Source organism: Lutjanus erythropterus, chromosome 5 (genome assembly GCF_056507025.1).
Source record: "Lutjanus erythropterus isolate fLutEry1 chromosome 5, fLutEry1.hap2, whole genome shotgun sequence".
Lineage (NCBI taxonomy): Eukaryota > Metazoa > Chordata > Actinopteri > Lutjaniformes > Lutjanidae > Lutjanus > Lutjanus erythropterus.
The window spans coordinates 1,295,238-1,309,885 of NC_139321.1; the positions used below are offsets into that span (position 1 = coordinate 1,295,238).

Here is a 14,648-nt window from a genome sequence, read left to right on the forward strand (position 1 = left end):
GCTTCCAAATACTCCATAATGTCACATATACAACAGATCAGAGACACTGACAGGAGAAACACTGACATTTAGAGAATGAAGTCCTCACATTCAGAGAGTCATTTAGATAAAAATTTAATTATAAATATTAAATAATGCTGATAATATAATGTCTATATTTCTATTCTAGAATAAAAATAAAATATCTGTGATTCTATTTTCTAGAACCAGAATCAGAACTTTGTTGATTCCTGGCGGAGGGGAAATATCTCAAGTCACAAATGCTCCCATTCAAGAATATAAAAATACATATAAGCATAGAGAAATTAAGAAAACAGAAAATAGAAGTAGTCTATGTAAAAATATGTACAATTAACATTATTCAACAAAAAAGTATGCCAGTAATTTAACAGAAATAAATTATATCCATAAAAAGGCACCTGACAGTAAATAAGTACATACAAAATACGATATATACATAACATCATAAATAAATAAATAAATAAATAAATAAATATGTCATGTTTGTTATTATAATTAAAATCCTGGTGCAGTTGCACACCAGCAGGTGGCGGTAATGTTCCATCGCTCTTGTTTTAAAACAAAGAAGAAGAACCAGTCAGTCAGTTAGCTTGTACTGTTTGCATCTTGTCTCCTGTAACATCCGCCACAGACTGAATGATAATAATAACACCGTTTTCACTGGTGAACTTTGTCTTCGAGTTTTTATTCATCGACGTGTTTTTTCGTGTTTAACTGAAGGTAAGAGCGCTGAGAAGAGAGAAAGAGTTTGTGTCTGTTTCTGCTGTTAGCCGACAGCTAACTGATTGTATTGATGTGTTAGCTCTGAATGCTAACGCTGTTAGCTGATAACTGTAACACGAGATTTAAATTCAGAGACACGCTGACATCTGACTGATTTTATCAATACAAAACTGATCAGATCAGCTGTTTATCCGCCAATAACTTCGACTGTTTGAGCTGATCGATAACTGATTGTTTTACAGTCACAGTTGTGGTTGTGTGTGTAAGATTTTCCCTCTGTCGTCAGTTCACTGTAACTAAATATCCTGATACCTTCATCATATTGCTGATGTTGCTTGTGTGTCCTCTCCTACCAACATACAGTGAACTGTAGGGATGTAGAAGACTAAAGTCATTATCTTTTTATTAATTTATATTTGTTAGTTCTGTCCTGAACCTGGTCAGATGAATTCACTGATGTAGAAAGGGTAAATTTAAATGATCACTGCAGACTAAAATTTAGCACCAAGAGAGCTGTGTCTCATGTAGTCAGAATTTTTAAAGTGATATAAAACATTAGCATTGCATCACCACATTAATTTGCAAATGTGATTCATTATTATTATTATTATTATTATGCATAGTAGTAGCTGTAGACATTGCTTGAGCAGTGTTTTAGACTGTTAGATGGGACATTCAATGACTTGATGACCTTTAGCTTTATGAATATTGTGAAGTGAATGTGTGTTTCATTTCATTTTCTTCTTCTCTGTCCGTCTGATTGAACTCTGTTAAGATGGATGTTTTGTTTTGGTTTCTTAGGTAACAAACTTTGTTGAGATAACTGGCTGTTCATATGTCTATACAACATATCTCAGATGTTATGAAGATCATTTATCCTGTGTAGTTTTAACTCACAGAGACCTGAACAGCTCATGTTCAGTGCTGGGATGCACCGATCCAAAACTGATATTTTTCTGATACTGACTCAGATAAGTGAAAGGGGTTATTTGTGACAATGGGGCGATCTATAGCAGATATCACCATTGCAATGTAATGTATTAATAACAATTATAATAATATTAGAAATTATATATGTAATAAAAATTGCATTGTAATTATATTAACAATACTATATTGTAAATTTTGAATACTATACTGTATTATACAGTACTGTACTGTGTATAGTACATATAATAGACACTTAACAGTATTATATGCTACTGCACAGTATTGTCTGATTGGTTAGAGACAGACACAGAGCTGCTCCAGTGAGCTGAGAGGAGCTGTGTGTGTGTGTGTGTGTGTGTGTGTGTGTGTGTGTGTGTGTGTGTACATGTGTAGAAGTTCAGACAGTAGATATCACCAAAGTTTTAATAAATATCACAATCTAATGATCTGTTTCTATGACGACAGCATATTTACACCAGTGAAAATGTCTGAAGTCATGGTCGTGATGTCACTCAGTTGCTCTTCACAGAGATGAGCTGCAGAATAAAACACAGCAGCATCTGTCCTCTCTGTTCACTGCAACTCTGCACTCAGATCTCAGGTATTATAATTGGTATAAAAGTGACAGTAAAGCTGTGTTTCACATTATGATGGTTACATGTAGTCTACGGATCAAATACGTGACGAGCTGTGTGGGGGGGGGCAATCTGTATGGGACACAGGACAGCTGCAATCTGTTGCACCCCTAATTTTAACCTCTTGGATCTGTGCCACGGTATCACCACTGACACATTTTGTGCCTGTTCATACCCACTGCTCCGCCTTTTCCCCCTTTTCTAACTTTATTAATAACACAGCAAGAAACTAGAACTTGACTATCACAAATCACAATTCTAGAGCGCCCCACAGCTTCCTAGCGGGCACTGACTGGGACATCTTCAATGGAGACTTGATTAACAGGGTCACTGTTAAGGCTCCTTTACGCTTCAAGTTATATATGCATACAGATTCTGTCTGTACTCTGTGTTCATTTCGTCTGTACATCTGCATGTTTTCCGAAGATTACAGATATGGATTGAGCAGAGCCGTACCTTCGGTAGTCGTGGGGTCAGTGTAGCAGTGTAACTGAAGAGAGACACAATCACATGACACAATGAAGAGGTTTTAAAAATCCAGTAGTATTGTAAATGATGTTTGTCGTCACATAGGCAGTGAAAAAACTTCTCCATCCACATGTCGTGATGTATTTAATGACCTCACAGATCATCTCCATCTACAACGCTGCCTCCACTTCTGCTTCTCTCTCAAGAGGGTTAGTTATTACAGCCTCCTCCAGCATCACCATGTTTGCTGTTGTCAGAAACTTCTTTCTCTTCTTCAAGGCAACTTTTGACTCCTGTTCGCCTCTGAGCATAAATAGAGCATAAATGAGCCTTTAGGGTTGCCTTTTGAAAGGCACAGCGACGTCCACAGTGAAACATAGGGATGGAGGATGATATTTGTCGGGGAGATGGGGTTCAGTTTGTTGACTGTATCAGAAAAGGCTGTCCCACAGCAGAAAAGCTGATTTGTTCAAGAGTGTATGGAGAATCCTCACCAGCTCACTGCAGCTTCTCACTGTCACCCTGATGGCAGTCACCAGCTGTCTCACTTAGCCCTGAAAACTCCTATCGCCAGTGAAGGGAGCAGCAGATCAACTCGCACATCCCTGCCGGGCAAATGTCCGACATACATCCCCGCGCAGAGTTTAAAAGGGTTTCTGTCTCTGAACCACAGGCCCATAACTCAGATGTGTTCAGTCTCTGAAACTTGAAACAGAGTTTGCTAGCTAGCTCTTCTAAGGAAGCTAAGCTAAGGAAACAACAGCTCAAATAACAATGGCACAATCGAAAGTAACAAACTAACACCAAAATTGTAAAGTATCACCTAACCATAGTATCGTATTGGTTCTCTGTATTGGTAGATATCCAATTTCAGATATTGAACTGAAATCAGCGCATCTCTAGTTCATTGTTTTCAAGCTGTCAGCTGAATCATTTTCTTTCAGGATGAACCGTCTTCAACCTCTTGGTCTCTGTAAGTCAGATTTTACATCTCCTGTCTTCCCTGACACCTTCTGTCTGCAGGAAACGCTCCGAGCGTTTCTCCTCCATCATGTCTCACAACTACCCATACAGACGACCGCCGACCGACTCCGACCTCAGACCTGATCCTGGACCTTACAGCTCTTCAGACCGGCGTCATGCCTCACCGGACCACACAGACTTTTACAGGCCGCCTCAGGAGTCCTTCTCCTCGCCCACCTCGTCCTCCTCCAGAGGAGCTCAGTGGTCGCAGGACGGCGCTCTCAGCATCCTGAGCAGCTGTGGTCTGGAGCCCAGCGACCTGGCCCTGCTGGCCGAGCTGCCCGAAGACGTCCTCACCGTCGAGTCACTGCCTCATGTCCTCCAACAGATCAAAGGAAAGAGAGGGACCGTCAAACCTTTCCTTTCCACTGCTCCATCTCCTTCCTCCTCCTCTTCCTCCTCTTATCCTCACAGCTCTGCACGTCGACCCACCGGCGACTGGGACCGTTCTCACCACCAGCCCATCCAATACCCAATGGACCACCTAACACCCAGTCCTCTTTCATCTGACGTGGACCGCTGGGGGAATCCCAGGACCAATGGCCCGGTCAGAGTCGACCAACTGCCTTCATCATCATCCTTATCCTCAAGCTACGTGGTGGACTTCCACCACCGACCGGGACCCTCTGAGTATGGTAAGATAGGTCCAGCATCCTCTCAGGACTTCCACCACAGACCAGGACCTTCTGAGTATGGTAAGACAGGCAGAGACACAGGCCCAGTGTCCTCTCAGGACTTCCACCACAGACCAGGACCATCCGAGTATGGTAAGACGGGTAGAGATGTCGGCCCAGGTTCATCTCATGACCGAGCGTCTTTCAGCTCAGCAGGAAGAGGAAAAAGAACTCGTCCTTCCCGTTTCTCTGAGGCGGGTCCATCTGATTACAGGTCAGCTCACCCTCCTGAACAGTATCGCCCAAAGACTCATGAAGGCCATCGAGAGCCTGACACCTCCTCCATCAGGAGCAGCAACCGGCCTGCCGCCAGTGCCGCCGCCTCGATGCCCTCCAAGAAAGAAGCTCTGGACTTCCATGGGACAGCTCCGCCAGTGTACCCGTACTCATGCTCTCTGTGTGACATCACTGTGATGTCAGAGAAGGTAAGTCCTCCTCGAATCTCTCTCTACAGAGTCTCATGGGGCAGAGGTGGGGAGGTGTTTCTTCTGCAGGGTGGGAGGGGTTTGTGTTCAGCTGCAGAGGCATGATGGGAGTGTTGCAGCTGCTGCAGCTGTCAGGTAGAAACAGTTAAGTGAGACAAATTCATTTCTGCTTCTTGTGTTTGTGTTTCAGGTGTGGATTAAACATATAAATGGCCCTCAGCATGCAGACGGACAGCTCAGCCTGCTGCAACAGTGAGTTTCTCTCTAAATTCGTCCAGTCATGTTGGCAGTTTGTCCTGGAATATCTTGGTTAACCTTTGCTGGTGGGGTGCAAGGTGAAGATCTTGTAAGATTTATCATTTTCACCCAGACCAGCGGAGCTTCTCCTAACAACACTCAGTCAGTAATTGTTGAAGTTTTGAAAGTGAAATTCTTTCTCATTCTTGCTTGATATACAACTTCAGGTGCTCAACAGTCCAGGGTCTCTGTTGTCGTATTTTGTGCTTCACAACGCTGTCTCAGGTCTAAGCTCTTAGTTCTTATCCCGGCTCTCTTCCTGCGATGATCGTGGTCCAGCTGGTCTGGCTGGGTGACCTGTGTCAAAGTCCGCTGCACTAATGAAGTCCCTGCGCTTCCTTTTCCCACGTTAATGAGTGTATTTCTGTCATCTATCATGTAGATATACCTGCTGTATTTCACCATCTGACCAATGTTAGCTGAGATGTAAGCTAGCTTTAGCCTCAGTCTGTTAGCATTAATGTTATATCATGTACACAGCTGTTAGCTAACTTTACATAAACACTTTGACAGGGTTTTTGTTTTAAAACGTGTCAGATGGAAACATTAAAACATCAGCCGGAGACTCTCAGCTGACTTAAGTCGAGTTAGCATTAGCATTAGCTTACATCAGCCAGCTACACTGTTTCCTTCTCTAAGGAATCGCACACCTCATGTTTCAACAGTTACTCCCAGTTTCAATGTTAAATCTGCCGCTGTTGCCACCATAAACTTCTGTAAATACAATGCGAGTATGTAAAGCTTTCCAGGCTTAGCAACAGTAACTAAGGAGGGCGGGGATCAGTGAAGGGTCAATTTCTTGTTGCTCTTTTGTTTTGGTTTTCACCACTCTGTCGTGTCTTTTCTGCAGGTGTCCTAACTGGGACTGTCGCATGGAGACGGTCAGCAGGTCAGTTTCACACATCACTAAAACCAGAACTTCAACAATAACATAACAACTGATGCGCACATCTACAATGACTGTGTACATTATATTGTGATGGTTTCACCTTATTAAACATCCTTTAGTTATGATGAAGAAGTCCTCATGTTACAGATGAACATTTTAAATCTGTCCTCTAATTTAAGGGCTGACAACCAATCAGAGAAGTGGAAAGATGAAGGAAAACCTGCCCATCAGCCTCAGGCAGCCAATCAGAACCCCAGTAAAGACACTTTATTCTTTCCCATGTGTTGTTGGTTACGTTCTGCTCCTGATTTCTGCACTCACATCTTCTGTTTCCTGTGTGTTTAACAGAGCCGCAGCCAAATACAAAACCTGAAAAGAAGGTAAAGACGTCAGACAAAATTAAAGTTTAGTTCAGCTGCTCCTGTGTGAACTCTGAAATATTAATAAATATGTTGTGCATATGTTTCTGACAGGCTTCAGAGAAAAGTAAAGTGGTATGTGTGAAGTTTCCGCCTCAGTCTGTGGATGAGGCGTACCTGAGGAAACTGACTGAACCGTTCGGGAAGATCGTCAAGATCCTCATGTTTCCATCCTTAGTGAGTCCACATGCAACAATTTAAGATATACAGCAGAGTTTTATGATTCTTCACTCTTTTTAGGATGCAGAGTGGAATAGTGGAGGTCACACAGACGAGCTCATTGGTTGATTCATGCCCTGTCTGGAGGCAGGTTTAAAGTGGAGACAAAAGTAAATCTCTTGCATGTTGTTCATATAGTTTGTGTTGTTAAAGTTAAATGTGTTGTGAACCCTGCAGGCGTTCGTGGAGCTCGGCTCCATCGATCAGGCGAAGGACTTGGTGAAGTTCCACGTTAACTATCCTCCGACAGTGAACGGAGAGCAGATGGAGTTCAGGATCTCCAACACCTTCAACTTCCTTCAGGTAGATGTTCATCCAACCAGCAGCTCACAGTGAAGGAACACGTGTTTTGGTGTCCTCATTATTCTGATTACATTGGTGGTTCTGTGTTCACATCATTCTGCAACATCCAGACAACAACAAACATGTTTCAACATGATGCTTCAGATACTGTGGTTCCTCAGTAGAGGAAATGATCTGAAATAGTGCTGTTACCGTTAGTATCACATGAACATATTTTACTAGATAATCAGTTATATAAAACACCTATTTAAGCCTCCAGAGATCAGTAGAGAGGACATGTTCTGTTGTATTATACTGAGCAGAGACATAAAGAGCGAGGTGCCTTCGACAGGAGAGAATTGTGGAAGTAAATGAAGTCATGTGACTTTGAGTTTTGTCTCCCCTTACAGAGTTCTCGGGTGGTTAGTTTCACTCCGGCTCCGACAGGAGAGAACGGCCAATCAGATCTGATCAGTATCATCAAACGGTTCGGCGTGCCTCTCTACACCCTGTTCCTGCCATCTACGGTAAGATCATTTGGTATCTGCTCCTTTCTGACCGTCAAACATTAAAACATATTTATGTCGGTTTGTCTTTTAGCTTTCAGTTCGTCTTCAGGTTTGTCTTGAACTTTTGTTGTGGAAAGTTATTCTTTCTGTTCTAGACAATTAATCAATTATTTAATCAACTTTTAAATTATTCCAGATTTAAGGAGAAGTGATATAAGTTTAACAAAATATTTTGAGTTTACTGAAAACTGTCAAACATTTTAGAGATAGATAAACAAGTTCTTCACCCTTTGTTTCTATTTTCAGGCGTTTGTGGAGATGAAAAACGCTCCTGATGCTCAGAAGCTGGTGGATTATTATTCCTCCAACACTCTGAGGATCAACAGTGATGTCATCAGAGTTTCCTTCTCTGGAGAATACAAGAGTATCATGTGAGTATGACAAACCTGCAGCTGATTCTGACCCATAGATTATTGATCAGTACCAATACTCTCTTTGTCTGCTGCAGGCGGGTCCCGTCAGCCAAAAGGTACGAAGAAGAATCGACAACGAGCACGAGGAGCTCAAGCCAAGAGAAAGATGACAAGACGATAGAGAGCAAGAGACGGAGGAGCAGAACCAGGTCCAGATCTAGAGACAGGTCCACTAAAGAGAAAAGAACCAGAACCAGGTCCAGATCCAGAGACAGGTCCACTAAAGACAAAAGAACCAGGTCCAGATCCCGTGAAAAATCAAGAGAAAAGTCCAGCAGAGAGAAGAGGTCCAGGTCTGAGTCCAAAGAAAAGTCCAGTAAAGAGAAAAGAGCCAGAACCAGGTCCAGATCCAAGGAAAAGTCCAACAAAGAAAAAACAGCCAGTACCAGGTCCAGATCCAGAGGAAAATCTAGAGAAAAGTCCAGCACAGACAGGAGGACCCAATCCAGGTCTAAGTCCAGAGAATTGTCCAGCAGAGAGAAGAAGTCCAGGTCCAAGTCCAGAGAAAAGTCAGTGGGACCAGAGAAAACAGAGCAGAATGGTAAGAAAACACAACCTGACTGACATGAGAATGATTTAATTATTATTAATTCTGTTATCTCAAGATCATAAGTGAATTATTTAATGATCTAGAGGAAACAAACTTTGTTAGCACTGCTTCATGGACTGTGATGACTTTCCCCAGAGTTTATGTTGCATTAATGGTGCAGCTGAGAGCGAGAATCGAATCAGACACCAAAGAAGCGGAATGAATGATTGAATCATGATATTCCTAAAGATTCCCACTTCTAGAGATAATCAGCCCTCTGTCACAAGAAAGCAAAAGATGGTTTCCTCTCATTAGGCTTTATGAAGTTATGAGTGCCAAACCATTATGCTAAATTAGTTACACCATAAAGTTGATAAAGTTTAGGGTCGCAGTCGAGATAAAACTCAACCGATATCTAAGGTTGAGCCCAGACACCTAATTAAGGAAATTGTGATGTCATTCTTTTGGTCACTACCAAAGCTCACAACCATAGGTGAGGTTTGAAACATAGGTCAACTGCTAAATTGGAAGCTTTGCCTTCTGGCTCAGCTCATCAGTGGTTTGGTAGATTGCTTGCATTACTGCTGAGGTTGCATCAATGATCATGAACAAGACCCCCAAGATACTTGCACTTCTGTGCTTGGGGCAGCAACTCACTCCTCACCTGGAGGGAGAACTCCACCTTGCTCCTGCAGAGAACCATGGTCTCAGACTTGGAGATGCTGACTCTTGCTTCACTACTTGGTTGAAGACTGGGCTGAAAGTCACAGTCTGATGAAGCCAGCAGAACCACATCATCTGAAAATAGCAGAGACACAATTCTGAGCTTCCCAAACCCGAGGCTCTCCTTACCCCAGCTGTGCCTTGAGATCCTGTCCGTGAAGATCACAAACAGAACAATGGGCACCCCTGGAGGAGTCCAACTCCTACTGAGATACGGACACAACTCTCACTTTATTAAAGGACTGGATGTCTCACAGAATCCCCTGTGGGACATGGTTGTAACCCTTCTCCAAGTCTACAAAACACATGTAGACTGGATGGTTGAACTCCCATGACCCCCCTAGCAATCCTGTGAGGGTAAAAAGCGGGTACATTGTTCCATGGCCGGGACAGAATCCACATTGTTCCTCCTGAATCTGGGGTTTGGACTTTCCCATGGAGGATGAGCAATGAGATATCCTGATAGGAAGAGCCCACCTTCTGGTTGCCTTTCTGAAAATGGGAACCACTCCACAGATTCTGTCCTTGACCACCATGCAGCTCTGAAGAGGCATGTCACAGTCTAAGTCACAGTCCAAGCCCTGCTTTTCCTTTCTACCTTGAATGGTTTGCCAAAACATCTTTGAGGCCAACTGAAAGTCCTGAACTCTTCCCACACCCGGCTTTTGCTTCAGTGACTTCTGAAGCTGCAGCCCTTCTGGCCTCCTGGTTCTTGTTTGCTGCTTTAAGAGACCCCCCAGACCAACCAAGCCCGAAAGGTGGGGTGGTGGCTCCATGATATCCTTGCAGGCGGTGCCTGGGTGAGTCCCATGGGTCAAGGCCTGGCCACCAGATGCATGCTGGGTAGCTCCCCTCCCAGGTCTTTCTCCAGGAGGGAACGAGGTCCTGTGGCTGCAGTTTTGCCAATTCATAGTGGTCTTTGAATCGCTCTTTGTCTGGGCTGGCTCCAGGGACGAGTCTGCCTCAGGAGACCTTATCAAAGGCTAATGCCCACCCACACAACTTCCAGGATCACAGGGACACACAAACTCCTCCACCATATTAAATGTGGCGATTCTATGTGGGTTGAAATAATTTTAAGTTTTACTTTGAAAACCTCTCAACAGTTTGAAATGACATCATGTCCTTAATGACGTCAGTGTTTGCACTGATGGTAAACAAACCCACACTGCTGCTTTGCTGCTGCGCCTGCATCTGAACCTTTTACACTGGACAGAAAACCTTCCAACACCCGTTAACATCTGTTTTTGTCCTTCAGTGGGGAAGGATACACTTGGCATTCAGTCCCAGGTCAAATGACTCTGCGGTGCACTCAGGTATTTATCGCCTCCAGCTCTGATCAGCAGTGATGTAAACATGACACCTGGGTGAACGTGCTATTTTCAGCTGAGGCAATGAAGGCTTGTCACCTCATTTGCTCCTTTTATTTTTAGCGGGTTTACCAGCATTTAAAAAACTCTGCATGTAAATGTGAAACTAACTGTCAGGAGTTTTACTGTAGGTTATTGTAATCATTTTATCCCTGGGTCACAGTCAGTTGTTTTCTTGTGATGACCACCGCCTTCGTGAACTGCATCCCTGTATACTTACAGCTGAGTGGTTTGTTAACAGGCATGTATGTGACCTCAGGTTGTCAGCTCAGTTAAATTCCTGTTTGATTTGACCTCTTTCAGTCAGACCAAGGTTAGACTGTTTGGTCTGGACAGTGGTCTAGGGAGGAGGTTTCACACCTGTAATTTTGGTTTGGATCAAACTGAAAAATCAGAAACTCCAGACCAAACAAGGAAAGTGGAAAAGGTCCCTAAATGACTGTAACTGATGAAAATTCATGTGAACCATAAATCTACATGATGATTGTCTTCTTCTCTCCACAGATGCTTCAGAGTCCAGAAGTGATCCTGATCCTGAACCAGCACCTGTCTCAGACTCCAAACCCGAAGCTGAAGAGAACAAACAGCCTGAGGAGGAGGAGGAGGAGGAAGAAGAGGAGGAAGCCGAGTGAGTTTCTCGTGTTTTTTATATCAATCAATCCTTCGACTGTCCTGTTGGTTTACAGTCGGAGTGAAAAGATCAGATCAGCAAACAGGAAGTGAAACAGGTGGAGTTTGTGTTTATAAAAGTGAAAATATGTGACGTGTGATTGATCCAACGCATTAAGATGGTCAAAATTTATTTGTTTGAAATATTACCAGTGGATATTCCTGACAAGTAATTTATAGAATAAGACAAAATGATCTTTTGATGATTTTTATGTCAGGAAAAGACACCAAGAGTTAGATTCAAGACCCTCTAACTTTCATGGATTAAAGTGTTTTTTTTAACTTTTCAACAACATGGAAGTCACCTGAAAGCCAGATCTCAGCCAAGCTCCCTCTGCAGGCTGTTTTTTTGTTTTTTTGAGTGGCTCTTTAACTGGGATAAGAGCTACGCTAACCCGGCTTAGACCTGAGACTGTGAGCAAGAGAGACATGCATCATCATCGACCCACTTTGATTCTTCATCAGCCCACATCCTCCTCCTCAAACCCCCACAGAGCAAATGCAGATGCAGTGGGATCTAACAAGTTTGACTGAAGGTAAAGTTAAAGCTAGTGTTAGTTAGCCAGACATGCTAACGATTGCAGCTTGTGTTAGAGCAGATGAAGACAGAGTTTAATTCATTCTCTGTACGTGTGCTCTCGTGTTTGACGTCTTTGAGAGACGCCTCCGTCCAGACTCATAAAAACTGAGTATCGCTCTTCTCAGAGTCTCCTGCACCCTTTCAACATGGAGAGAAATGAAAAGTTTGACAGCTCTAGTTATGGTTGCCAACCTATAATTGGACAGTTGCTGTTTGGAGGCGGGGCTTAGCGAGGGGTCAATTACACCATGAAGACAAAAGAACACGCCAAGCAACTCCAACAAAAGGTTATTGAGAAGTATAAATCAGGAGATGGACCCAGCTGAACAACACAAACACTGAACAACACTGAAATCCATCATTAAGAAATGGAAGTAATATTGCAAATGTGTTCATCTGAGCAGCATCGAGCAGACTGTCCTCACAAACTGAGTGACCGTGAAAGAACGAGACGAGGCCACCAAGACACCTACAGTACTTGGATGAAATGCAACCACAACTTCTTGGTTTTCTTAAAAAATGACCCACTTTAAGACTGGCTTAATGTCATGTATGATATGTTTGTAAAACAGACAAGTTTGACAAATGTTGGATGGATGGATTGCGTTTCAGCTGACTGTGACCCACCCCTGGTTCTCTGCTACAGTTTTATTTATTTTCTCCTCCTCCTTTTTTTATGTTTCTGTTTTCTTCTAAAAACTGTATTGAAGGATGTTTCTGTGCCTGCTGACTTTCTACTTGAATAAAAAGAAACTGTGTCATGACGTGCAGGTCGTCTGCAGAGGAGAGCGACATCGAGGGGATGGAGGTGATCGGAGAGGATGGAGAGAATCTGGAGGATGAAGATATGGAAACTCTGGATGATGCTGATGTAGAGGAGGAGAATGAGGAGGAAGAAAACAAGGTGGAGGAAACTGCAGAGACGACAGACTCACCTGAAGGAGGTAGACATAAAAGAAAGGAGCTGCTTCTGTGAAAGAAAAAGAGTGACAGACGGATGTTGAAGGAACTGTTTTGTTTCAGATAAAGAGGAGAAGGTGAAGGATGAAGAGGCTGATGGTCAGGAGGTGGAGGAGGTGGAGAAACGTTTAAAAGGAAAGGAGGAAGAGGAGGAGAAACCTGTGAAGGAGGAACAGCAGGAGGAGGACGAGGTGACATGAACTGAACTTGTGATTTTTGTGAACCATTTGTGATTGATGATCAATAACTATCAGATACTGGTCTAACAGGTCTGTGTGTTGGTCTCCAGGAGGAACCAGACTTCCCAGTGGATCTGGAGAACTGCATCACTCTGGATGAACTGGGAGAAGAAGACCAGTGTGATGATGAAGGTAAACTCAGAAAGTCGTGGAAAAATCTGAATCTTTAACCCTCTATGGTACACATTATGATGCCAGTGAGGGAAAAAATGTTTGGAGTGTTTTTATGTCTCAAAATAGACTAAATAAACATAATCTGAAGAAATTTTATTTATATTTTTATTTTTGGAAGTTTTTGGGGTTTGTTGCCTGTAGGCAACATTGTACCATAATGGTGCATAAGTGAAAAAGAACGTTCCTTTTCCAATTTGAACATTGTTTATTTCATAAACATATGCAAAAATATTCAATAACATCAAGAAGTCACAATTCATTTAAAATTTTAAATTAAAAAGAATTATGAAAAGAATTTAAATGTATATGTATGTATGTATGTATGTATGTATGTATGGTCGTATGTATGTATGTATGCTCATATGTATGTATGTATGGTCGTATGTATGTATGCATGGTCATATGTATGTATGTATTCTCATATGTATGTATGTATGTATGGTCATATGTATGTATGTATGTATATATGCTCATATGTATGTATGTATGTATGTATGCATGCATGGTCATATGTATGTATGTATGTATGCATGTATGCTCATATGTATGTATGTGTGTATGTATGTATGGTTATATGAATGTATGCATGGTCATATGTATGTATGGTCATATGTATGTATGTATGTATGGTCATAAGTATGTATGTATGTATATAGGTATGGTCATATGTATGTATGTATGTATGTATGTATGTATGCATGGTCATATGTATGTATGTATGTATGCATGTATGCTCATATGTATGTATGTATGTATGTGTGTATGTATGTATGGTTATATGAATGTATGCATGGTCATATGTATGTATGTATGTATGGTCATAAGTATGTATGTATGTATGTATGTATGTATGTATATATGTATGGTCATATGTATGTATGTATGTATGCATGGTCATATGTATGTATGCTCATATGTATGTATGTATGTATGTATGTATGTATGTATGTTTGGTCATATGTATGTATGTTTGTATGCATGGTCATATGTTTGGCCATATGTATGAATGTATGCTCATATATATATGCTCATATGTATGTATGTATGTATGTATGGTCATATATATATGTATGTATGTATGTATGTATGTATGGTCATATGTATGTATGTATGGTCATATGTATGTATGCATGGTCATATGTATGTATGTATGCTCATATGTATGTATGCATGGTCATATGTATGTATGTATTCTCATATGTATGTATGTATGTATGTATGTATGGTCATATGTATGTATGTATATATGCTCATATGTATGTATGCTCATATTTATGTATGTATGTATGTATGGTCACATGTATGTATGTATGCATGGTCATATGTATGTATGTGTGCATGTATGCTCATAAGTATGTATGTATGTATGGTCATATGAATGTATGCATGGTCATATGTATGTATTGTCATATGAATG

General features: G+C 41.8%; 1 protein-coding gene across 1 annotated transcript in view; it reads left to right on the top strand.

Moving 5' to 3' along the window:
- Positions 1-593: 593 nt before the first annotated feature.
- The window catches only part of matr3l1.1 (matrin 3-like 1.1), a 34,552-nt gene continuing 20,497 nt past the window's right edge, over positions 594-14,648 (top strand). The window contains exons 1-15 of the mRNA XM_084718533.1: positions 594-741; positions 3,801-4,899; positions 5,090-5,151; positions 6,047-6,085; positions 6,265-6,341; positions 6,434-6,465; positions 6,559-6,681; positions 6,901-7,026; positions 7,416-7,532; positions 7,821-7,945; positions 8,023-8,528; positions 11,114-11,237; positions 12,630-12,802; positions 12,882-13,009; positions 13,108-13,189. Coding sequence (XP_084574659.1) covers positions 3,829-4,899; positions 5,090-5,151; positions 6,047-6,085; positions 6,265-6,341; positions 6,434-6,465; positions 6,559-6,681; positions 6,901-7,026; positions 7,416-7,532; positions 7,821-7,945; positions 8,023-8,528; positions 11,114-11,237; positions 12,630-12,802; positions 12,882-13,009; positions 13,108-13,189 — 2,785 coding nt within the window. The 5' untranslated portion in view covers positions 594-741; positions 3,801-3,828. The remainder of the gene's footprint in view (positions 742-3,800; positions 4,900-5,089; positions 5,152-6,046; positions 6,086-6,264; positions 6,342-6,433; positions 6,466-6,558; positions 6,682-6,900; positions 7,027-7,415; positions 7,533-7,820; positions 7,946-8,022; positions 8,529-11,113; positions 11,238-12,629; positions 12,803-12,881; positions 13,010-13,107; positions 13,190-14,648) is intronic.